General features: G+C 45.2%; 1 protein-coding gene across 2 annotated transcripts in view; it reads right to left on the bottom strand.

Annotated features, from left to right (window-relative positions):
* The window catches only part of plcd1b (phospholipase C, delta 1b), a 40,115-nt gene extending 17,887 nt beyond the window's left edge, over positions 1-22,228 (bottom strand). Inside the window, exons 1-6 of one of the 2 annotated variants that reach the window (XM_065013778.1) lie at positions 21,974-22,228; positions 13,449-13,607; positions 6,478-6,584; positions 5,393-5,514; positions 4,035-4,164; positions 40-268 (exon numbers count right to left, since the gene is read on the bottom strand). In XM_065013778.1, the coding sequence (XP_064869850.1) occupies positions 40-268; positions 4,035-4,164; positions 5,393-5,514; positions 6,478-6,584; positions 13,449-13,607; positions 21,974-22,073 (847 nt within the window). In that variant the 5' untranslated portion in view covers positions 22,074-22,228. Of the gene's footprint in view, positions 1-39; positions 269-4,034; positions 4,165-5,392; positions 5,515-6,477; positions 6,585-6,771; positions 6,878-13,448; positions 13,608-21,973 lie in introns of those variants that run through there. The other variant, XM_029643292.2, reaches the window with a different exon arrangement.
* Between the last annotated feature and the right edge of the window lie 4,251 nt (positions 22,229-26,479).

The following is a 26,479-nucleotide window of genomic DNA, read 5'->3' as shown; positions in this document are numbered from 1 at the left end:
TTGTGAAGGCATAACAACTAAATATTCATTCATAATCACCTTTATCATCCAATTCGTACTTGTTGATGAGTCTGTGTGCATCGGCTAGCGTTGCCTCCTCTCTCTGCTCTTTAATCAGGAACTCCAGTAGATTTTCAGCGCTCATGAAGCCCGTGGTCTTAGCGTATTCTCCGTAGATGGTGTCTATCTCCTGGCGATGGGTCAAAAGGCTGTAGAAGTGCTCTATCTCATCGCCAGCCAGGTGGCCACACTTAGACTGGTCACACTCCTACAGGATGGAGATATGGAGTGCATTGGTGCATCAAAATGCTGTTGCTCTCCTGACCCTGCCTCCTGCCTCCTGACCCTGCCTCCTGACCCTGCCCCCTGTCTCCTGCCCCCTGACCCTGCCTCCTGACCCTGCCACCTGAACCCTACCACCTGCCTCCTGACCCTGCCTCCTGACCCTGTTCCTGCACCTGCCTCCTGCCTCTGTTCCTGAACCCTGCCTCTGCCTCTTGACCCTGCCTCCTGACCCTGACCCGTGACCCCTGACCCTGCCTCCTGACCGCTGACCCCTGCCTCCTTGAAGGTGGAGTGTAAAAGACAGAAGACAAAGCTTCTCCTCAAGAACAAGCACCTTACAGGCTGACTACACCGTTCGCGTCGCGTGTGCGACCGTTGCAAAATACATTTAGAAATCTATATTATTAAATTATTGCACAAACGCTACTCGCGCGAGCCAACGACTGGCTGCGTTGCCAAGGGCTAAAATAGAAGTCAGTTCTATTTGTGACGCAGATCGCGCTGCAAGTCCTGCCTCTCCCATCTCCTCATTGGTTATAACCACGTGGGTGACTGAAAGACGAACAAGGTCAGTGGCGGTAATGCACCTATTTTATGAAAGTTGCCAATCGCAATATAAAGTCAAGAGGAGAAAAAGCCTAGGAGGAGGAGAGATGACTAGAAACGGTTGACCGTTTTATGTGTGGTTACCTCACCTCGCTCATCAACTCATCCCTGACCGCTGGCTACGTCCCTCCCGTCTTCAAGAGAGCGAGAGTTGCACCCCTTCTGAAAAAACCTACACTCGATCCCTCCGATGTCAACAACTACAGACCAGTATCCCTTCTTTCTTTTCTCTCCAAAACTCTTGAACGTGCCGTCCTTGGCCAGCTCTCCCGCTATCTCTCTCAGAATGACCTTCTTGATCCAAATCAGTCAGGTTTCAAGACTAGTCATTCAACTGAGACTGCTCTTCTCTGTATCACGGAGGCACTCCGCACTGCTAAAGCTAACTCTCTCTCCTCTGCTCTCATCCTTCTAGACCTATCGGCTGCCTTCGATACTGTGAACCATCAGATCCTCCTCTCCACCCTCTCCGAGTTGGGCATCTCCGGCGCGGCCCATGCTTGGATTGCGTCCTACCTGACAGGTCGCTCCTACCAGGTGGCGTGGCGAGAATCTGTCTCCTCACCACGCGCTCTCACCACTGGTGTCCCCCAGGGCTCTGTTCTAGGCCCTCTCCTATTCTCGCTATACACCAAGTCACTTGGCTCTGTCATAACCTCACATGGTCTCTCCTATCATTGCTATGCAGACGACACACAATTAATCTTCTCCTTTCCCCCCTCTGATGACCAGGTGGCGAATCGCATCTCTGCATGTCTGGCAGACATATCAGTGTGGATGACGGATCACCACCTCAAGCTGAACCTCGGCAAGACGGAGCTGCTCTTCCTCCCGGGGAAGGACTGCCCGTTCCATGATCTCGCCATCACGGTTGACAACTCCATCGTGTCCTCCTCCCAGAGCGCCAAGAACCTTGGCGTGATCCTGGACAACACCCTGTCGTTCTCAACTAACATCAAGGCGGTGGCCCGTTCCTGTAGGTTCATGCTCTACAACATCCGCAGAGTACGACCCTGCCTCACACAGGAAGCGGCGCAGGTCCTAATCCAGGCACTTCCAGTCATCTCCCGTCTGGATTACTGCAACTCGCTGTTGGCTGGGCTCCCTGCCTGTGCCATTAAACCCCTACAACTCATCCAGAACGCCGCAGCCCGTCTGGTGTTCAACCTTCCCAAGTTCTCTCACGTCACCCCGCTCCTCCGCTCTCTCCACTGGCTTCCAGTTGAAGCTCGCATCCGCTACAAGACCATGGTGCTTGCCTACGGAGCTTTGAGGGGAACGGCACCTCAGTACCTCCAGGCTCTGATCAGGCCCTACACCCAAACAAGGGCACTGCGTTCATCCACCTCTGGCCTGCTCGCCTCCCTACCACTGAGGAAGTACAGTTCCCGCTCAGCCCAGTCAAAACTGTTCGCTGCTCTGGCCCCCCAATGGTGGAACAAACTCCCTCACGACGCCAGGACAGCGGAGTCAATCACCACCTTCCGGAGACACCTGAAACCCCACCTCTTTAAGGAATACCTAGGATAGGATAAAGTAATCCTTCTCACCCCCCCCCCCCTTAAAAGACCTAGATGCACTATTGTAAAGTGGCTGTTCCACTGGATGTCATAAGGTGAAAGCACCAATTTGTAAGTCGCTCTGGATAAGAGCGTCTGCTAAATTACTTAAATGTAAATGATTAATTGGTGGAGTAGAGGACCTTGTGCATTTCAGGTAAAATAACAACTCAATGTTTATATCCCAGGACAAATTAGCAAGCAACAGCAAGCTAGCTGAATAGGACAAATTAGCTAGCAAGTGCAAGCTAGCTAGCTAAATACCCATACATGTTTAATGCTTTTCGACCTGTCCCCAAATAATTGGTTCAGAGTTTGTTTTGATATTTTAACCTGCGTGTCGTGATTGCGTTTCGTGTGGGGGGACAAAATACATTTATGCACGATGGCGCAGCCGGTTTGGCTTCCATGTTAGAGCCACTGTAAACCAGGCCTCTACACTGTACACCAGGCCTCTACACTGTACACCAGGCCTCTACACTGTACACCAGGCCTCTACACTGTACACCAGGCCTCTACACTGTAAACCAAGCCTCTACACTGTAAACCAGGCCTCTACACTGTACACAAGGCCTCTACACTGTACACCAGGCCTCTACACTGTACACAAGGCCTCTACACTGTACACAAGGACTCTACACTGTACACAAGGCCTCTACACTGTACACCAGGCCTCTACACTGTACACCAGGCCTCTACACTGTACACAAGGCCTCTATACTGTACACCAGGCCTCTACACTGTACACCAGGCCTCTACACTGTACACCAGGGCTCTACACTGTACACCAGGCCTCTACACTGTACACCAGGCCTCTACACTGTAAACCAGGCCTCTATCTGTACACCAGGCCTCTACACTGTACACCAGGCCTCTACACTGTACACCAGGCCTCTATACTGTACACAAGGCCTCTATACTGTACACCAGGCCTCTACACTGTACACCAGGCCTCTACACTGTACACAAGGCCTCTATACTGTACACCAGGGCTCTACACTGTACACCAGGCCTCTACACTGTACACCAGGCCTCTACACTGTAAACCAGGCCTCTACACTGTACACCAGGCCTCTATACTGTACACCAGGCCTCTATACTGTACACCAGGCCTCTACACTGTACACCAGGCCTCTATACTGTACACCAGGCCTCTATACTGTACACCAGGCCTCTACACTGTACACCAGGCCTCTATACTGTACACCAGGCCTCTATACTGTACACCAAGCCTCTACACTGTACACCAGGCCTCTACACTGTACACCAGGCCTCTACACTGTACACCAGGCCTCTATACTGTACACCAGGCCTCTACACTGTACACCAGGCCTCTACACTGTACACCAGGCCTCTATACTGTACACCAGGCCTCTACACTGTACACCAGGCCTCTATACTGTACACCAGTCCTCTACACTGTACACCAGGCCTCTATACTGTACACCAGGCCTCTACACTTTGTCATATTTTATATTGTGAAGACGATTTGAGCTCTTAGATGTATCAAAGCGTTGTTTTTCTGAGAATTATAAAAGTTATTCAATTATACAATAAAATAAAGTATTTAATTCAAGTGTTCACCTGGAAGAGCTTCTCTGCGTATTGATCGTCCACCTCGATGTTGATCTGGTGCAGGAAGTCCTTCAGCTCCTTCAGACTCAGCTTGTTGTCACTGTTCTTGTCTGCTTTCCTAAGGCAGTTGAAGATCCAACTGAAGAAGAGTTCATGTAAGGACTGAACTCACCGTGTCATATGGGCACAACATGGTGATATGGGTTACATGATCAGTATCATTACCTACTGTAAAGAGGTTGCCAGCCCTCCTGCAGAGCTACCCTTCTGCAGGGATTTGTTCCAGCCCTACTAGAGCAAAAGCCTGCACAGACAGTATTTCTACAACAGGGTTCCTTGTCATATTGTAGGGCAGCCCTCCAAAAGGACTCTCCTTATCAACAGTATACAATCATTTCCTCTGTGTTTTCCTAGGAATTCAGCATTATCTGTGCTGGTCTTGCCAACCCTCCATTGGCTCACCTTTGAGAAGCCTTAGTTACATTATGTAGGTCTGATATCTGATTGGTGGTTAACTTTACAGTAATACTATTGGTCAACAACTCAGATGCTTATTAAAAGGTCTTCATTGTTCTTTCTCCTATTTGTTCCTGACCTGTTGTGGTGAGATACTCTCTCTCTCTCTTTCTCTCTCTCCCTCTCTCTCTCTCTGTCTCTCTCTTGGTTGTGTATGTGATGTGTATATATTGTCACACCCTGACCATAGTTTGCTTTGTATGTTTCTATGTTTTGTTTGGTCAGGGTGTGATCTGGGTGGAAATTCTATGTTGTGTGTCTAGTTTGTCTGTTTCTGTGTTTGGCCTGATATGGTTCTCAATCAGAGGCAGGTGTTAGTCATTGTCTCTTATTGGGAACCATATTTAGGTAGCCTGTTTTGTGTTGGGTTTTGTGGGTGATTGTTCCTGTCTTTGTGTTTGTTACACCAGATAGGGCTGTTTTCGGTTGTTTTCACGTTTTCACGTTTTTTTGTATATTGTTCTATTTTCATCTTTATTAAAGATGTATCAAAATAACCACTTCAACAGAAGAATCCCGTTACATATATAATATACTGAATATTCACTATCAAATATTACTGCCCAGTACAATATTGATTCAGTCATTTCAAATGAATACGAGTTTCTCAAAAACAAATGGTTAGTAACTAAAGTATACTTTTACACTAACCACGACGAGGCTGTTATGACCATAGAAATAGAATCGATAGAATGGACCTCCACATTCAAGTCAATGATGTCATAATGGGTGGACTGGCGACCGTTGTACTCATATAGTTTACCAGTCAAATTGCCAGAGTTAGAGGTTCCAAGGCCTTTCTAGAGATTCTGGTTCCCGTGGTTCTGACTCTATATCTGCGAGAAGGATACTGCTCAGTCTTCTGCTGACTGTTAAGGTTCTCCATGTTGGACATTATCTTCTCCAGGCTGGTGACCCACTGCTTGGCCTCCTCCTCAGAGCTGGCCATCAGGTCCAGGTTCTTTCTTCTGCCCTTAAAAATAATGGAGGGTTGTACAAATGCAACTGTGATGTAAATGTGATCGTGTTAATACAATACTGTACCTCATTTCAGAAACCCAGCACTACAATCTTGTGTAAATGTGTCAGATGATTCATTAGGTTTTGGGGTTTGCTCTTTGTAAAGATACTAATGCGACAAGAGAAGTCTCCAACCCCCCTAAACAGAAACTCTCAGCCAAAGCATGGCCAAAATATCCCCTCCCCTTCTGACAGTCGAAATATGCTAACACCTGCGAAATCAGGATTTGTCCAAATGATTAGTGCTGAAAAAATCTTGCACACCAGAACAAAGTTCCACATTAGTCGCCGCATCCCAGTCTGTTGACGGATGCTTCTATACCACCCTATGTTACGTGCGTCTGTCCACGAGAGATTATGCTGTACCTAATATCTGCCTGACCTCCTCCCACTGCCATCGCTGCCTGACCTCCTCCCACTGCCATCGCTGCCTGACCTCCTCCCACTGTCATCTCTGCCTGACCTCCACCCACTGCCATCTCTGCTTGACCTCCTCCCACTGTCAGCTTTGCCTGACCTCCACCCACTGCCATCTCTGCTTGACCTCCTCCCACTGTCAGCTCTGCCTGACCTCCTCCCACTGTCATCTCTGCCTGACCTCCTCCCACTGTCATCTCTGCCTGACCTCCTCCCACTGTCAGCTCTGCCTGACCTCCTCCCACTGTCATCTCTGCCTGACCTCCTCCCACTGTCATCTCTGCCTGACCTCCCACTGTTAGCTCTGCCTGACCTCCTCCCACTGTCATCTCTGCCTGACCTCCACCCACTGTCATCTCTGCCTGACCTCCTCCCACTGTCAGCTCTGCCTGACCTCCTCCCACTGCCATCTCTGTAATACTGTAAAGCTAAATAAAGCCTGACTGAAATGACATTGAATACACTGCAAATTGAGTTGTTTAAAAATATACAAAAGAACCTTGAAGATTATGGAGAAACATCTCCCCTCCACCGGCTCCTCTGTGTTCTTCCTCAGACCCTCCGATTGACGGCCAGCACGCACCGCCGAGATGTCCTTAATGGAGACTGAAGAGGAGAGGAGACGAGAGGAGAGGGAGGGGGCGGGGTTATTGTCTACAACAGGATCGCTCAGACTATATTGTAAAGCAACTTTGAATACCAAAGAACCAGTGTTGAATACCAAAGAACCTGTGTTGAATACCAAAGAACCAGTGTTGCCCAACCCAATCCAATCTTGACTACTGCAACTCACTACTCTCCGGCATCAACTCAAGCTCCCTCCATAAGCTGCCAATGGTTCAGAACTCTGCAGCCCGACTCGTCACCCACATTAAGTCCTGGCAGCACATCACCCCTGTCAAATCAAATCAAATTGTATTTGTCACATGCGCCGAATACAACAGGTATAGACTTCACTGTGAAATGGCCCAGTCCTAACCCAGCAGGGATTACAAGATCCTCTTTCTGATCTACAAAGCCCTTCACCACCTTGCCACCCCCTCCTCCCCTTACCTCTCTTCTCCACTACCAACTACACTCCATTCCACAACAGCAGGCCACCTTATCATCCTCAGGTTGAAGCTCCAGAGTTTCAGCGACAGGGCCTTCTCCAGGGTTGATCAAGAGTTTCAGCGACAGGGTCTTCTCCAGAGTTGATCAAGAGTTTCAGCGACAGGGTCTTCTCCAGGGTTGCTCCAGAGTTTCAGCGACAGGGTCTTCTCCAGAGTTGATCAAGAGTTTCAGCGACAGGGTCTTCTCCAGGGTTGATCAAGAGTTTCAGCGACAGGGTCTTCTCCAGGGTTGCTCCAGAGTTTCAGCGACAGGGTCTTCTCCAGGGTTGCTCCAGAGTTTCAGCGACAGGGCCTTCTCCAGAGTTTCAGTGACAGGGTCTTCTCCAGAGTTTCAGTGACAGGGCCTTCTCCAGAGTTTCAGCGACAGGGCCTTCTCCAGAGTTTCAGCGACAGGGCCTTCTCCAGAGTTTCAGTGACAGGGTCTTCTCCAGGGTTGATCCTAGGCTCTAGAACACCCTCCCTCATCTTTCTGTCCCCCCTTAAGCCCTACCTCTTTGACCCCCCCCCCCCCACAAACAATGCAATACACTACAGAGACACTCCTCTCTCCTCCATACTGAGCACCACCTAACCTAAACCCTTAACCTACCCTTACCCTAAACAGGGTCTGTATTCTAACCCCAATCCCGCCCCTTACCCTAAACCCGGGTCTGTATACTAACCCCAATCCCGCCCCTTACCCTAAACAGGGTCTGTATTCTAACCCCAATCCCGCCCCTTACCCTAAACCCGGGTCTGATTCTAACCCCAATCCCGCCCCTTACCCTAAACCCGGGTCTGTATTCTAACCCCAATCCCGCCCCTTACCCTAAACAGGGTCTGTATTCTAACCCCAATCCCGCCCCTTACCCTAAACCCGGGTCTGTATTCTAACCCCAATCCCTCCCCTTACCTTAAACCCGGGTCTGTATTCTAACCCCAATCCCACCCCTTACCCTAAACCCGGGTCTGTATTCTAACCCCAATCCCGCCCCTTACCCTAAACCCGGGTTTGTATGTTAATCCCAACCCTCTCCTCTCCATATACTGATACATCACACTCTTTCCCTTCCTTGACCCACCCCTCTCTTTTTTCATGTTTTGATAGTCTGATGTTGTTTGGTTTTGACTACTGTTTTTATTTTATTCATTTATTTATTTTTTACTTTGGGTCCATTAAAAAGCACTCCATAAATCCCATGTATAGTTATTATTATTAAAGCACTCACATAGAAAAAGAGCAATGAAATATCATTTGAATAAACAGGAAGTCACATAGGAAACGTGCAAAAGACAGTTAAGGTTTGGCGTTCCCTAGAACCAGGAATTACTTACTAGTTCTGCGTTGATTGACTACTACGATGGGAAGTTTTTTTGTGTGTACTTTGGATACTAAATTGTCTGAGGCTTTTGTTTCCGTAGTCTTCTGTGTATGTTCTGCATTCAAGTGAACTTTGCTTTGTGTCATAAAATATAATAGACTATAAAAATACTCATAAACCAGCTCTGGAAATTTCCACTCAAGATTACAGAATTGACAAAAAAACAAAAACACACAATTTCAAAAGTATATAAAAGATCAAATACAAAAAAAAAAAACGGTTTAGACCCTTGAAACACCTTATTAAAAACGACAAACAAAATGCCTTCAAATTCTTTCTTTATCTCCTTATTTGTTTAAAAAAAAAAAAAAAAAAAAACAGCTTATCCAATGAAAACACTCATTTCCCTCTGACTTAGAGACCTGTCTATGCTAAGAGTGACTAAGAAAGCCATAAACTCCTGTCACCATTGTTATTATCAAACTCTCAGTGGTGACAGACTTTTATGGTCTGTGAACCTAAAGATTTAACCCATAAAAAAGGTGCCATCATGAAGCTGAATAAAATATCAAATCATGTCAAGTAGTAGTATTACGTATTATAGTATACGTATTTAAATCTAGCGGCCTAAATAAAATAAATAAAAAACTTTCCACATTTTTCGTTCATCTAAATTAATGCCAGATTAGATATCTGTACATATTGCAGTAATTACCATAGGAGAAAAATATAATCGTTTTTTTATCTGAGAGACCTGAGTGTAAAGCTAGATTTAAATACGTATACTGTAATACTACTACTTGACATGATTTGATATTTTATTCAGCTTCATGATGGCACCTTTTTTATAGGTTAAATCTTTAGGTTTCACCTTAAGGTAATTGCAGGGACTGTGTGTGGAATGGGCTTGGTCAATCCCTCAGCTCTTCTGATAGAGTAACTCAGTCGTAGATGTGGCCATTTACAGATAGTTAGCCTTCCTGAGAACTAACTGAGAACTACCTCAGCCTCAGGCTCAGGGCGATTTATTTTTTATTTTTTACCTTTATTTTACTATGCAAGTCAGTTAAGAACAAATTCTTATTTTCAATGACGGCCTAGGAACAGTGGGTTAACTGCCTGTTCAGGGGCAGAATGACAGATTTGTACCTTGTCAGCTCGGGGATTTGAACTTGCAACCTTTCGGTTACTAGTCCAACGCTCTAACCACTAGGCTACCCTGCCGCCCCAGATAAGGACCTACCTGGCTGCCACAGGTGTGGCTGTGAGACAGACAATGACAAGGCCATGCACTGCATCACTGGTGCACTGACTAATTGACATCTCTGACTCTAGCCATAGTAGGACTCCCATGTTCACCAGCAGGGGTTAAATAGGGGAGGGGTTGTAGGGTTAGAAAGTAATAAAGGAAAATATATATTTTTTTAAATATATATATGTATGTATGTATGTATGTATGTATGTATGTATGTATGTATGTATGCATGTATATATAGTACCAGTCAAAAGTTTGGACACAGCTACTCATTCCAGTGTTTATCTTTATTTGTACTATTTTCTACCTTGTAGAATAATAGTAAAGACATTTAAACTATGAAATAACACATATGGAATCATGTAGTAACTAACCAAAAAGGTGCATATTTTATATTTGAGATTCTTCAATGTAGTCACCCTTTGCCTTGATGACAGCTTTGCACACTCTTGGCATTCTCTCAACCAGCTTCATGAGGTAGTCACCTGGAATGCATTTCAATTAACAGGTGTGCCTTGATAAAAGTTAATTTGTGGAATTTATTTAGTTCGTAATGTAATGCGTTTGAGCCAATCAGTTGTGTTGTGACAAGGTAGGGGTGGTATACAGAAGATAGCCCTATTTGGTAAAAGACCAAGTCCATGTTATGGCAAGAACAGCTCAATTAAGCAAAGAGAAATGACAGTCCGTCATTACTTTAAGACATGAAGGTCAGTCAATACGGAACATTTCATGAACTTTGAAAGTTTCTTCAAATGCAGTCGCAAAAACCATCAAGCGCTATTTTGAAATAGCTTTGGGGGTGCTTTGCTGGTGACACTGTCAGTGATTTATTTAGAATTCAAGGCACACTTAACCAGCATGGCAAACACAGCATTCTGCAGCAATACGCCATCCCATCTGGTAGGCACTTAGTGGGACTATCATTTGTTTTTCAACAGGACAATGACCCACACACCTCCAGGCTGTGTAAGGGCTACTTGACCAAGGAGAGTGATTGAGTGCTTCATCTGATGACCTGGCCTCCACAATCACCCTACCTCAACCCAATTGAGATGGTTGGGGATTAGTTGGACCGCAGAGTGAAGGAAAAGCAGCCAACAAGTGCTCAGCATATGTGGGAACTCCTTCAAGACTGTTGGAAAAGCAGTCCAGGTAAAGCTGGTTGAGAGAATGCCAAGAGTGTGCAAAGCTGTCATCAAGGCAAAGGGTGGCTACTTTGAAGAATCTAAAATCTAAAATCTATTTTGATTTGTTCAACACTTTTTTGGTTACTACATATACTACACTCTGCCAAGCAACTTCCGGGTTGGAGCGAGCGGTCGCATCCGAGCGCTTCGGTCTGCAGGTAGTATAACTTTTCATTACATTTCATTACATTTCATTATAGTACAACGGTTTGATTTGTCTAATCTTAGCAATTTCTTCTTAGCTAGCTACATAGCCGTCTTTGTATCAAAGATAATTGCGTAATTATCGTATTTCGTCGTCCTAAGGTAGTCTACACTGCTATCTGCCCAGCAGCTAGCCAGCTAGCCAGCTAGCAAACGTCCACCGTCTTCCGAATAGCAGCACTGTAAAAACTATTACACTCAACTGAACGACTTGATTAGTGTAGTGTTAGCTAGCTACATAGTTGTCTTTGCTGTCTTCGTATCCAAGATAATTGTGTAGTTTAGAGTGTGTAGTCTTAGAGTGATTATCTTAATTTACCGAGGTTAGCTAGCCAGCTATTTGTCGTCCTTAACGTAGGAGACACTGCTAGCTAGCCAACAGCTAGCCAACGTCTACCGAATAGAACTTCCTCACTCAACAACCCGGTCGCATTCGCTCCACAGGTAGTATCACATTTTCATTTCATTTCATTACAGTACAACGGTTTGATTTGTTTGATCGTAGCTAGCTACATAGCTAGCTACATAGCCGTCTTTGTATCAAAGATAATTGTGTAGTCTAGAGCGATTTTCTAGGTTAGCTAGCCAGCTATTGTCGTTCTTTTAACGCAACGTAACGTAATCAACACTGCTAGCTAGCCAGCTAGCCCCGAATAGCAGCACTGTTGAAACTATCACACTCAACGGAACGACTTGATTAGTGTAGTGCCAACAACGCAGCCACTGCCAGCTAGCCTACAAAGTCAACAACGCAGCCACTGCCAGCTAGCCTACTTCAGCAGTACTGTATCATTTTAATCATTTTAGTCAATAAGATTCTTGCTACGTAAGCTTAACTTTCTGAACATTTGAGACGTGTAGTCCACTTGTCATTCCAATCTCCTTTGCATTAGCGTAGCCTCTTCTGTAGCCTGTCAACTATGTGTCTGTCTATCCCTGTTCTCTCCTCTCTGCACAGACCATACAAACGCTCCACACCGCGTGGCCGTGTCCACCCTAATCTGGTGGTCCCAGCGCGCACGACCCACGTGGAGTTCCAGGTCTCCGGTAGCCTCTGGAACTGCCGATCTGCGGCCAACAAGGCAGAGTTCATCTCAGCCTATGCCTCCCTCCAGTCCCTCGACTTCTTGGCACTGACGGAAACATGGATCACCACAGATAACACTGCTACTCCTACTGCTCTCTCTTCGTCCGCCCACGTGTTCTCGCACACCCCGAGAGCTTCTGGTCAGCGGGGTGGTGGCACCGGGATCCTCATCTCTCCCAAGTGGTCATTCTCTCTTTCTCCCCTTACCCATCTGTCTATCGCCTCCTTTGAATTCCATGCTGTCACAGTTACCAGCCCTTTCAAGCTTAACATCCTTATCATTTATCGCCCTCCAGGTTCCCTCTGAGAGTTCATCAATGAGCTTGATGCCTTGATAAGCTCCTTTCCTGAGGACGGCTCACCTCTCACAGTTCTGGGCGACTTTAACCTCCCCACGTCTACCTTTGACTCATTCCTCTCTGCCTCCTTCTTTCCACTCCTCTCCTCTTTTGACCTCACCCTCTCACCTTCCCCCCCCTACTCACAAGGCAGGCAATACGCTCGACCTCATCTTTACTAGATGCTGTTCTTCCACTAACCTCACTGCAACTCCCCTCCAAGTCTCCGACCACTACCTTGTATCCTTTTCCCTCTCGCTCTCATCCAACACTTCAGGATAAAGTAATCCTTCTCACCCCCCCCCCCCCTCTTAAAAGATTTAGATGCACTATTGTAAAGTGGCTGTTCCACTGGATGTCTTAAGGTGAACGCACCAATTTGTAAGTCGCTCTGGATAAGAGCGTCTGCTAAATGACTTAAATGTAAATGTAAATGTACATGACTCCATATGTTTTATTTCATAGTTTTGATGTCTTCACTTGTAGATATAGTAAAAAAAACACACAAAAAACACCTTGAATGAGTAGGTGTGTCCAAACTTTTGACTGGTACTGTATATGTGTGTATGTATATGTATGTGTATGTATATATATATATATATATATATATATATATATATATATATATATATTTGCAAAACATAGATATGGGGGATTGGAAGTGATGCAGACAATTACATTGATGGAAGCTACAATCTATCTGCAATATTAAAGCCGATCTACCCCCCCACCCCCCAAAAAATGTTTTTCTTTAAATCAACTCTAAGTGTTCCCCCTGAGATGAAACCCCCGTTTTTTGTATCTCCTAAATCCACCCTTATCTCCCAATGGACATCATAGAAGAACATTGAAAACAGAACAAAGAGCCAACAAACTCCTATCCACCACACCCCAACACTAGAGACAGACGGTCGGGGAGATGGACAAGTCACACACACATGTGGACGGATTGCACCATGGTGGTTTTCACGGACAGCACTCACAGGTCTGCTTGAACTTGAAGGTCTTCTTGGACTCGTGCCACATGGTCTGGCAGTCCTCCTGTAGCTTGTAGAAGCGGGTCTTCTTCCAGGAGGAAGATCTCACCTTCAGAAGGTCTCCACCCACCAGCAGGAACTGGAGGTCTGTGTCCCCCTCCATACCTGAGGATGGGAGAGACAGAGTGTCAGGAGGATAGTAGCTACTGTATAGGCAATAAAGGCAGGTTATTATTGGAGGTTCACGTCTCCCTCAGGAGGGAAAGATATAAAATACAGACTATCAAGACAATAAAGTGATGCTTTAAGAAGAAGACTTAGCTGGATCAATAAAAAAAAATATAAAGAAATAATGGAGCCTATAAGGAACAGATCGAAATGAACAGGGGAGGGTGGTTTTTATTGGTAATAGGGGAGGGGAGGGTGGTTTTTATTGGTAATAGGGAGGGGAAGGTGGTTTTTATTGGTAATAGGGGAGGGGAGGGTGGTTTTATTGGTAATAGGGGAGGGGAGGGTGGTTTTTATTGGTAATAGGGGAGGGGGGTGGTTTTTATTGGTAATAGGGGAGGGGAAGGTGGTTTTATTGGTAATAGGGGAGGGGAGGGTGGTTTTATTGGTAATAGGGGAGGGGAAGGTGGTTTTTATTGGTAATAGGGAGGGGAGGGTGGTTTTTATTGGTAATAGGGGAGGGGAAGGTGGTTTTTATTGGTAATAGGGGAGGGGAAGGTGGTTTTTATTGGTAATAGGGGAGGGGAGGGTGGTTTTTATTGGTAATAGGGGAGGGGAAGGTGGTTTTTATTGGTAATAGGGGAGGGGAGGGTGGTTTTTATTGGTAATAGGGGAGGGGAAGGTGGTTTTTATTGGTAATAGGGGAGGGAGGGTGGTTTTTGGTCAGCGGGGTGGTGGCACCGGGATCCTCATCTCTCCCAAGTGGTCATTCTCTCTTTCTCCCCTTACCCATCTGTCTATCGCCTCCTTTGAATTCCATGCTGTCACAGTTACCAGCCCTTTCAAGCTTAACATCCTTATCATTTATCGCCCTCCAGGTTCCCTCGGAGAGTTCATCAATGAGCTTGATGCCTTGATAAGCTCCTTCCTGAGGACGGCTCACCTCTCACAGTTCTGGGCGACTTTAACCTCCCCACGTCTACCTTTGACTCATTCCTCTCTGCCTCCTTCTTTCCACTCCTCTCCTCTTTTGACCTCACCCTCTCACCTTCCCCCTACTCACAAGGCAGGAAATACGCTCGACCTCATCTTTACTAGATGCTGTTCTTCCACTAACCTCATTGCAACTCCCTCCAAGTCTCCGACCACTACCTTGTATCCTTTTCCCTCTCGCTCTCATCCAACACTTCCCACACTGCCCCTACTCGGATGGTATCGCGCTGTCCCAACCTTCGCTCTCTCTCCCCGCTACTCTCTCCTCTTCCATCCTATCATCTCTTCCCTCTGCTCAAACCTTCTCCAACCTATCTCCTGATTCTGCCTCCTCAACCCTCCTCTCCTCCCTTTCTGCATCCTTTGACTCTCTATGTCCCCTATCCTCCAGGCCGGCTCGGTCCTCCCCTCCCGCTCCGTGGCTCGACGACTCATTGCGAGCTCACAGAACAGGGCCCGGGCAGCCGAGTGGAAATGGAGGAAAACTCGCCTCCCTGCGGACCTGACATCCTTTCACTCCCTCCTCTCTACATTTTCCTCTTCTCTCTCTGCTGCTAAAGCCACTTTCTACCACTCTAAATTCCAAGCATCTGCCTCTAACCCTAGGAAGCTCTTTGCAACCTTCTCCTCCCTCCTGAATCCTCCTCCCCTCCCCTCCCTCTCTGCAGATGACTTCGTCAACCATTTTGAAAAGAAGGTCGACGACATCCGATCCTCGTTTGCTAAGTCAAACGACACCGCTGGTTCTGCTCACACTGCCCTACCCTGTGCTCTGACCTCTTTCTCCCCTCTCTCTCCAGATGAAATCTCGCGTCTTGTGACGGCCGGCCGCCCAACAACCTGCCCGCTTGACCCTATCCCCTCCTCTCTTCTCCAGACCATTTCCGGAGACCTTCTCCCTTACCTCACCTCGCTCATCAACTCATCCCTGACCGCTGGCTACGTCCCTTCCGTCTTCAAGAGAGCGAGAGTTGCACCCCTTCTGAAAAACCTACACTCGATCCCTCCGATGTCAAGAACTACAGACCAGTATCCCTTCTTTCTTTTCTCTCCAAAACTCTTCAACGTGCCGTCCTTGGCCAGCTCTCCCGCTATCTCTCTCAGAATGACCTTCTTGATCCAAATCAGTCAGGTTTCAAGACTAGTCATTCAACTGAGACTGCTCTTCTCTGTATCACGGAGGCGCTCCGCACTGCTAAAGCTAACTCTCTCTCCTCTGCTCTCATCCTTCTAGACCTATCGGCTGCCTTCGATACTGTGAACCATCAGATCCTCCTCTCCACCCTCTCCGAGTTGGGCATCTCCGCGCGCCCACGCTTGGATTGCGTCCTACCTGACAGGTCGCTCCTACCAGGTGGCGTGGCGAGAATCCGTCTCCACACCACGTGCTCTCACCACTGGTGTCCCCCAGGGCTCTGTTCTAGGCCCTCTCCTATTCTCGCTATACACCAAGTCACTTGGCTCTGTCATAACCTCATGGTCTCTCCTATCATTGCTATGCAGACGACACACAATTAATCTCTCCTTTCCCCCTTCTGATGACCAGGTGGCGAATCGCATCTCTGCATGTCTGGCAGACATATCAGTGTGGATGACGGATCACCACCTCAAGCTGAACCTCGGCAAGACGGAGCTGCTCTTCCTCCCGGGGAAGGACTGCCCGTTCCATGATCTCGCCATCACGGTTGACAACTCCATTGTGTCCTCCTCCCAGAGCGCTAAGAACCTTGGCGTGATCCTGGACAACACCCTGTCGTTCTCAACTAACATCAAGGCGGTGGCCCGTTCCTGTAGGTTCATGCTCTACAACATCCGCAGAGTACGACCCTGCCTCACACAGGAAGCGGCGCAGGTCCTAATCCAGGCACTTGTCATCTCCCGTCTGGATTACTGCAACTCGCTGTTGGCTGAGCTCCCTGCCTGTGCCATTAAACCCCTACAACTCATCCAGAACGCCGCAGCCCGTCTGGTGTTCAACCTTCCCAAGTTCTCTCACGTCACCCTGCTCCTCCGCTCTCTCCACTGGCTTCCAGTTGAAGCTTGCATCCGCTACAAGACCATGGTGCTTGCCTACGGAGCTGTGAGGGGAACGGCACCTCAGTACCTCCAGGCTCTGATCAGGCCCTACACCCAAACAAGGGCACTGCGTTCATCCACCTCTGGCCTGCTCGCCTCCCTACCACTGAGGAAGTACAGTTCCCGCTCAGCCCAGTCAAAACTGTTCGCTGCTCTGGCCCCCCAATGGTGGAACAAACTCCCTCACGACGCCAGGACAGCGGAGTCAATCACCACCTTCCGGAGACACCTGAAACACCACCTCTTTAAGGAATACCTAGGATAGGATAAAGTAATCCCTCTCCCCCCCCCCTAAAAGATTTAGATGCACTACTGTTCCACTGGATGTCATAAGGTGAATGCACCAATTTGTAAGTCGCTCTGGATAAGAGCGTCTGCTAAATGACTTAAATGTAAATGTAATGTAAATGTTTTTATTGGTAATAGGGGAGGGTAGGGTGGTTTTTATTGGTAATAGGGGAGGGGAAGGTGGTTTTTATTGGTAATAGGGGAGGGGAGGGTGGTTTTTATTGGCCACAGGGGAGGGGAATGTGGTTTTTATTGGCCACAGATGAGGGAGGGTGGTTTTTATTGGCCACAGAGGAGGGGAAGGTGTTTTTTATTGGCACGGGGGAGGGAAGGTGGTTTTATTGGCACAGGGGAGGGAAGCCACATGTGAGGGAGGGTGGTTTTATTGGCCACAGGGGAGGGAGGGTGGTTTTTATTAGCCACAGGGGAGGGAGGGTGGTTTTTATTGGCACAGGGGAGGGGAAGCCACATGTGAGGGAGGGTGGTTTTTATTGGCCACAGAGGAGGGAGGGTGGTTTTTATTTTACCACAGGGGGGGTTATTTTCATCAAACATAAATGTTTACGTTCAAATGCCTCTCCTGTGAAGTAGTTCGTGCGAGATAAGCTTAGTTTCCTGAAACAAGTCGCATATGGGGGGGGGCTTGCCTGTTTTGCATGTTATTTTGCCATTACTATGTGTCACATATCAGTTTTCAAACTATGTAAAAGATATACACTACCGTTCAAAAGTTTGGGGTCACTTAGAAAGTTCTTTGTTTTTGAAAGAAAAATTGAAATAATTTTTTTTGGTCCATTAAAATAACATCAAATTGATCAGAAATACAGTGTAGACATTGTTAATGTTGTAATGGCCTGTAACGATCGTCTGTGGTGGAAGAAGGTGAGGACCAAAGCGCAGCGTGGTAAGTGTTCATGTTTTTAATCAAATAACTGAACACTGAACAAAACAACAAACGACAAACGAACAGTCCCGTAAGGTGAATGAAAAAACACTAAACAGGAAATAAACACCCACAACTCAAAAGTGAAACCAGGCTACCTAAGTATGATTCTCAATCAGGGACAACGATTGACAGCTGCCTCTGATTGAGAACCATACCAGGCCGAATTACAGAAAATCCCAAATTATAGAAAAAAGAACATAGACAACCCACCCAACTCATGCCCTGACCATACTGAAACAAAGACATAATAAAAGAACTAAGGTCAGAACGTGACATGGCCATTGTATCTGGAAACTGCAGATCTTTTTATTCATGCAATATCTACATAGGCGTACAGAGGCCCATTATCAGCAACCATCACTCCTGTATTCCAATGTTGTAAAGCACCATAAATCCAGAGAAAGCCAGACTTTTATGACAAAATTTACCCACGAGGGACCGCCGCCCCACCTTCCTGTTCAAGTAAGCACAGCACAACAAGGTGAGTCCAAAAATGTGAGGAACAGACAGATATTGAAGGGGAAATCGACAAAGTGAAGGGGTCCAACTGGGTCCAACTGAGTCTAATATTGCGCTGATCCGCGTAATGATGGTGTAACGTCTCCTTCCATCTCACACTCTCAAACACGTAGATCCCCTGAACGCAGCTCACTTTCCAGATCCCAATCACCTGAATTCTGATCACCTGTTCACACACCTGTATGTCATTATCACACACTATTTAGTTCAGTTCTTTGCACCCCATCATCGTGAGGTATTGTTTGTTTTGTGACACTCTTCTATTCGGAGCTCTGTTTTTCCCGTAATTTAATTCTCCCGTGTATGATAGTTTTTGCCTGCCTCACTAACGATGCCTTTGGCCTATCGGATTTCCTGTTATCAACCTATTGCCTGGTCTCCCGGACAATGTTATTAGCCTTTACCCTGCCTGTACTGTTGCCTTTTTGTACCCCCTGTGTATGACCTTCTGCCTGCCCCTGGACCCAGCTACCTGCCTCTTCCTGTGTATGACCTTCTGCCTGCCCCTGGACCCAGCTACCTGCCTCTTCCTGTGTATGACCTTCTGCCTGCCCCTGGACCCAGCTACCTGCCTCCTCCTGTGTATGACCTTCTGCCTGCCCCTGGACCCAGCTACCTGCCTCTTCCTGTGTATGACCTTCTGCCTGCCCCTGGACCCAGCTACCTGCCTCCTCCTGTGTATGACCTTCTGCCTGCCCCTGGACCCAGCTACCTGCCTCTTCCTGTGTATTACCTTCTGCCTGCCCCTGGACCCAGCTACCTGCCTCCTCCTGTGGTCCTTTACAAATAAACACCTGCTGCGCCCTACGCTTGAAACCAGCTCTCTGTCTCCCATCGTGTTCATTACAGATGGTGACAGGTGTGCGTAATGATGGGTAGCCTGAGGGGGAGCGGAAGCAGGCGTGACAGAAATGTTAAATTATTTATAGTTCTATTTTTTGATACATTTAAAACCAAATACTTTTATTACAGTAGTATTTACTGGATGACTTTCCCTTCTACTTGAGTCCTTTTCTTTTAAGGTATCTTTAACTTTTACTCAAGTATGATAATTGGGTACTTTTTCCACCACTTCTATTTGCTTGGCTAGTTATAGCATTTACATTTACATTTAAGTCATTTAGCAGACGCTCTTATCCAGAGCGACTTACAAATTGGTGCTTTCACCTTATGACATCCAGTGGACATCCAGTAGCTAACATTGAACCTGGTTGGTTAGCTACCTGCAGATTCATGCAGGGTAGTATTGTCGTGAGTTGGGATTATGGTTCATTGTTTAACTAGCTAGCTAGCTACATATCTACGGGACATGTGGAGGTATCCATTTCAATAGAATGTCACTGTGACAACTGTTGATAGACATAGCTGGTAAATTCGCTATTGGCTATCTACTCCGATTTCAGACCACGAGTAAGATAGTCTAGCTAGCTTCATTTTCAGATATGACATGTTTCTAATTTTGAAGTCTTTTCATTTCAAGTGAGTGTGTACTGTTAGCTAGCTAGCTGAATGGGTGTAGACAAAGAAGAGCTCTCCAGTAGATGCCAAAACCAAAAGGCCATTTTCTCAAAAGTGAGGTTACAAGTTTATCAACTTTCAAAGCAGAATTACTCTCCCATTGTTCCTCAAATGCAGTGTGTGAAATACCATCTTGTAGCTTTGCATCTCTGATTTTATTCAACGTTTAAAAAAACAACACAATTTAAAATTTCGCTACATAAGACTGAATCAAGGTGGTCGGTCACATATGTATTTATTTTTCTACTGACAAATCAAATCAAATCCATCAATCAATCCAAACATGTGCAGCAACCAATTGATGAATGGAAAGAGGCCAACTGTTACAAAACACCAAAATGTTTAATGAACTTCTGAGATTGTCAAGACAAGTCTTTGATATTGGTAGGGAGGGATGTATTTTCTGTTTGTCAACATATTGACAGTCTGTTTATTGTGGTGTTGAAAACACAAACCATGATTTTCAAGTGCCTTATGTCGCTATGCTTTGTTTATTGGTTGTGTGGTGCATTGGAATAGTAACCTGTTGGTGGAGAATTCAATGCATATATTTTATATAATTATAAATATGGCATCAAAATGTAGAAACTCTGATTTCCCCCCTAGCTGATCATTGTCTGCAGCCGGCTCTGATTGTAGAGTAATGAAACAGGCAGGGAGAGTGAGGTAATGAAACAGGCAGGGAGAGTGAGGTAATGAAACAGGCAGGGAGAGTGAGGTAATGAAACAGGCAGGGAGAGTGAGGTAATGAAACAGGCAGGGAGAGTGAGCTCGTCTGTGGTGGTCGGTGAACCCTTAACCTTCTGGCCCTGAGCTCTGTGTGGCATCAACTGTGCCACAAAAGCATGCTGAAGTGGCAAAGTCGTTATATAAACATTTATAAACATTGCTGGGGCAGCAGGTAGTCTAGTGGTTAGAGCGTTGGGCCAGTAACCTGAAAGGTTGCTAAGATCAAATTGCTATAGTTGCTATAGTTATTTTTGGTCGTAAGCATTATTTTGGTTTAAGTCTATACAGTACAAGGGGAGGGTCATGTGATAATATTTCATGTTGGGGGGGGTGTTGGACCAGTCTCCTAACCTCGCCCAACCTCATTCGAAATGGTTATAGTGAGCTTCCAGTGATCAGATCTTCACGTTTTTAGTTGCTTTAGGTTTGTTTAGGTTACTCCACATCATGGCCCCCAGACACACCAGGTCTAAATAGATATAATTGTCACTGATGTTGACCGTTTGTATATTCTGGGGCACTTTATAATAGCGCCACGAAATAAAGCATTTGTCATTTATTAATAATGTACTCCAACCATAATACGTGTAATATAGGTCCTTATAAACCATTTACTAATCATTAGTTATTAAGCATTTGTGTGTGGCCTCATCAAAAGCGTGAGCTATATAATCTTTATAAATACTGTAACGACCCTGGTGTATAATCACGGGTATCGACTTCCGCCACTTGAGCTTGTTTTTAATGTATTATTAAACAGTAACATGCAAAAACATAAACATAACAGCCTGGACGAATCCATCAAAAAATATGACAAAAAACACAAATCTTGCTACAGTGTAATGAAACAGGCAAAAGGAGTGCGGCCCGAGCCCTGAAACCATCTGGCGCATAGCCACGCGAAAATCGACTGCCACAAAACCATGCTTTCAGTGGCAGATATCCGCACATATACACCAGGGTCGCTACAATACTATATAACTGTAGGGAGTATGGAAAGAGTGCTATTGAATTTAGATGGTGTAGGGATAGTGCTTTTGAATGTTAGATACTCTGGGCCTTTTTACGTGATAGAAAGACTTAAAAAGGTGTCAATCGTGAAAGTCGTGCCAGCTGATCCCAGGTACTACTGCCTCCATACAGGCATTGGAAGTGCTATGCCTATTAGGTGACCTAGTAATCATGTGTCACAGTATATGTTGACTACAGTCGCAGGTAGAAACAGCTGTCAAATGGTTGACACAACATCTTACAATATCACAGGTGTTCCCGTGGGTTAGATAGGTAAACTTACCCAACAGTTTCACATTTAAACGCGTAGCCTTCTTGCTTTTTTCATTATGAAGTAATTCCTCGGATCTGGTGCGTTTGGGCTGCCTTTGTATGCATTGCATTGTGACTTCAATTCCTTAGAAATAGTATCCGTTGTTACAAATCGTATCCGTTGTTACAAAACAAAAGTGTCTTGTCAGCGAGAATACTATTCGTGCTTGGCGTTTTGAAAGGATCTTTCTTAAAGGGCGTGTACTACTCCAGGGTAAAAGTTCACTAATCATTTTACAGTCAACTCCACTCCTCAGTAAAGCGATAGGCAAATGCTGGTTACGGTAAGGAGAAAGCATCTGCTACGTGTTTTCGCGGTTTCACTGCGTGTACAGTACACTATCATTTTTTTTTTTTTTTTTAAATGCCACTATGTTACTGTCCTGATACTGGCTGCATATGCTATTAGATAGTTATGCTCGGTTTAAATCAGCATAATTTTAACCAAAGTGTCTAGTATACTAAGTAGCCCTATGCCATCATTCATAACATAGATTAAATATATATATATATATCCAAATGTAAATGTTTATCAATATCATGAATGATGGCGTACTATTTACAGGACTCATACTATAAGAGATGGCATCTGCCAAATGTGATTATTTTCATTATGGATAGCCTGCCTTACCTTACCTTACTTAGCCGTCTCAGGCAGTACTTAGATGATATTGATAATAAGACTAGGTTGCCCTCTTGCGGTGAGATTCTAGAAGACATTGTGTGCAGGGCCGGTTCCAGGCATAAGCGGACTCAGTTGGGTCTCAATGTACCAGTTAGATTTGCAGCAGTAAAATATTTTGCCGCGAGGTGGGGGGCCTCCCAACCAAATTTCACGTTGGGCCCCCAAAAGGCTAGATTGTATGAAAAGGATATAACCGCCAACATTGCAGGGTATTTTGTCACCTCCTTACAATTATGAAATGTCTTATTTTTGTTGTTGTGTTATAACCCTGCCAGCAGCTACTGTAAACATCACACCATTGAATGGGGAGTATGGTGAGTATCATATGGAAACCAGAAAGTGAGCCACATAATGATTCAGACTGAGACAAACAAGATTTAGGCTAGATATTTAGCTAGAAGAGGATTGGTTCGCTTCACTCTCAACTGCCTGCCATTTCCTAGCTCAGCTGAATTCAAAATGGCCCACTAACCACTATCCCATAGCCACTATCCTGTACTAGGGATGTGTCAAACGGACCATTTTTCTTAACGTTTAAAAGGCCATTATTTTTCTCTCGGTTTTCCGCTAAAACGATAAGAACAATTCATAAAACGTCACGTTAATTTACAATGAAGAACATATTACGTATGTTTGACCCGCAGGAGCCGTTACTCTAACGTTACTTCCACCCCGCACTGACATAGAACGCAGTTACAGTAACATGTCTATAGCGACAATTGATAACTTTTCAGACAATAATAAATGTTTTAAAAAAGTGCCGCATCAGGTCTGTACCTTTTCAGACAGTAGAATTCTGCTCCGGCGTCAAAATGTTATGTATTTATTCCCTGACAACAATAAACGTCGCTGATTGATGTGCTGCTATGTTTTTTTAATGCAGTTTTTTAAATTGTATGGTAGCTAGATGTGTTTTATTTATACTAAATGTCTTGGTAAATCACGGTATTTGACAAAGCAGCAGTTTGAGATTATAAGGCCACACCTTTTGACTACAGGTGGAATGCAATTAAACCAAAACCTCAGACATATCTTTTTTCAAATCCAAGTGTACCCTCAGACAAAAGTTATGTTAGTGTTGTTGTGTGGGCAGTTGGTAAAGAATATGGGGGATGATGACGTTCACATTTCATACCCACCCCATGGAACTTATCCCCATGGAACTTATCCCCATGGAACTTATCTCCATGGAACATATCCCCATGGAACTTATCTCCATGGAACATATCCCCATGGAACTTATCTCCATGGAACTTATCCCCATGGAACTTATCTCCATGGAACTTATCCCCAATGGAACTTATCCCCATGGAACTTATCTCCATGGAACTTATCTCCGTGGAACTTATCCCTGTGGAACTTATCCCCATGGAACTTATCTCCATGGAACATATCTCCATGGAACTTATCCCCATGGAACTTATCCCCGTGGAACTTATCTCCATGGAACTTATCCCCGTGGAACTGATCTCCATGGAACTTATCTCCATGGAACTTATCCCCATGGAACTTATCCCCGTGGAACTTATCCCCATGGAACTTATCTCCATGGAACTTATCCCCATGGAACTTATCCCCATGGAACTTATCTCCTTGGAACTTATCCCCATGGAACTTATCCCCATGGAACTTATCCCCATGGAACTTATCTCCATGGAACGTATCCTCATGGAACTTATCCCCGTGAAACGTATCTATTTAATTTAGATGAGAGCAGTAGGATTGACTGAGATACAGTACATACATACATACATACATACATACATACATACATACATACATACATACATACATACATACATACTGACGCTGGTTATTGAGAAATAATGGGTGTTGATTCATGTAGGTTATGGCTGTGTATTATATTACCCTATGAGTAACCATTATGACTAACAGCATAACAGCGTCCTGTAATTATACACCTGTCGTAAACTATTTGGAATGTTGTTGGTCAAGACCATCACAATCAACAGTTGTACATTTAAATGAGTAAAACAACGAAAACAAATCCAAACATATCCTATTCGTGTTGCTTCAGATGACAAAATGTAACCTTTTTTAAGACGTCTAGATCAATAAATGATTTAATTCATAATTTAAAAAAATAACAAAGTCTGTAGCTTTTACCGTGTTTGTCGTTTATCCCATTTGTTTCCATTATGTCAAATTTTCTTGTGCCTATGATAGTACCGGGGAAAGTTGTCTGTTCTCTCTATCCGTCCTCCATCCTCCGAAGGCCACTCCCCCCTGCTCTCTGCCGTGTGCGTAGTTACGCGTGCCTCGGATAGCCTAAAATCATTGTCTTTCTTATTCAAAGAGTACAATATAACATCCTCAAAAACATGAACTAAGTAAGGTTAGTTCTGAGGGCAGGTACTTTTCCTGTGGAAGATTAAAATGCCACTCCTCCCCGTCTGTTGTCAACGAGTGATGTCACTGGCATCGTGGACCAGTTTTGGGTTACTCCTTACGATACCATTTTCGTGTGAAGTCAACGCTAAATGCATAACATACTTTCAGAGTGACTTCATTGTGAACAAATTCTGTAGTGTCAATCGTCCTATTTATATTATATATAGAATGTATCAAATGTAGATGGATCAGTAAAATAATAACTTAAGTCAGCTGAGCAGTCAGTGTAAATGTAGCCTTCCCACTCAGAATGTCACAGATGACAAATGATCGATCAATGATTCTCCGTTCGCAGAATCACTAGCGATCTCTAAGACAGCTGACCCTCTGCCCCATTTCCAATGGGAATTATTGGAGGCTCATAATTGAATGACTCGCGCGTTCTCTCACCAATCACAGACATCTTGACCTGAAAGAAGCCAGACCGGTCTCAAAAGCATAACCTGAGGCTAATATCTTCCCTTGGTTACTGTTGCTGGCAACCGTTTGAAAGAATGTTTAAACAATAGGAAAGGTGGAGCAGGTGACAGCCTAGTAAAGTATTTCATAAGGATCTACTGTGTGTTGTTATTGTCCAGTTTAATGAATAGAGGTCAGCTAAGTTGTTTTGTTTTCATGCATACATTTTTTTGTTGTCCAGACAGTACATATTTTAACCAATGGGTATGTAATGATGTCATGTTTATTGGTCTGTGGTTAATCCAGACGGTCTGTGGTAAAAGCATGAGAATGTAAAGCAACCTGCAGGACAAACTGTTTTCATGTACTTATCTTCAACTATACTCTGTGCATTCAAAGCCTGGCCCATATACTGTATATATTTACATTTTTGTCATTTTGCAGATGCTCTTATCCAGAGCGATTAACATGCGCAATTAGTGGTAAGTGCCTTGCTCAAGGGCACATCGACAGCTTTTTCCACCTAGTCAGCTCGGGGATTTGAACTAGCAACCTTTCGGTGACTGGTCCAACACCATGATGGGAGATGGTTAACTAAAAATGACAGTGCATCCGCATCACACTTAACTTGATTTGGACCATTGACCCCTGACCCCTGGTCAAGTTATCCATCTGGCTAACAACTCGGCCAGTATGGTTGAAGATGGCACTGGATGAAAGTAAAGGGCAACTCCAGGAGATGTGCTATATTAAAGGTTGATTCATATAGGCCTAGTCTTTTTTACTGGTGCTCCTGCACTGGTGGTGCTCCTAACTAAAGGTTATAGCACTGGTGGTGCTCCTAACTAAAGGTTAGAGTACTGGTGGTGCTCCTAACTAAAGGTTAGAGTACTGGTGGTGCTCCTAACTAAAGGTTAGAGTACTGGTGGTGCTCCTAACTAAAGGTTAGAGCACCATGCACTGCTACCAATGAAAAAGTTA

This window comes from Oncorhynchus nerka, linkage group LG9b (genome assembly GCF_034236695.1).
Source record: "Oncorhynchus nerka isolate Pitt River linkage group LG9b, Oner_Uvic_2.0, whole genome shotgun sequence".
In the NCBI taxonomy this organism is placed as follows: Eukaryota; Metazoa; Chordata; class Actinopteri; order Salmoniformes; family Salmonidae; genus Oncorhynchus; species Oncorhynchus nerka.
This window is presented reverse-complemented; position numbering and strand designations above follow the sequence as displayed.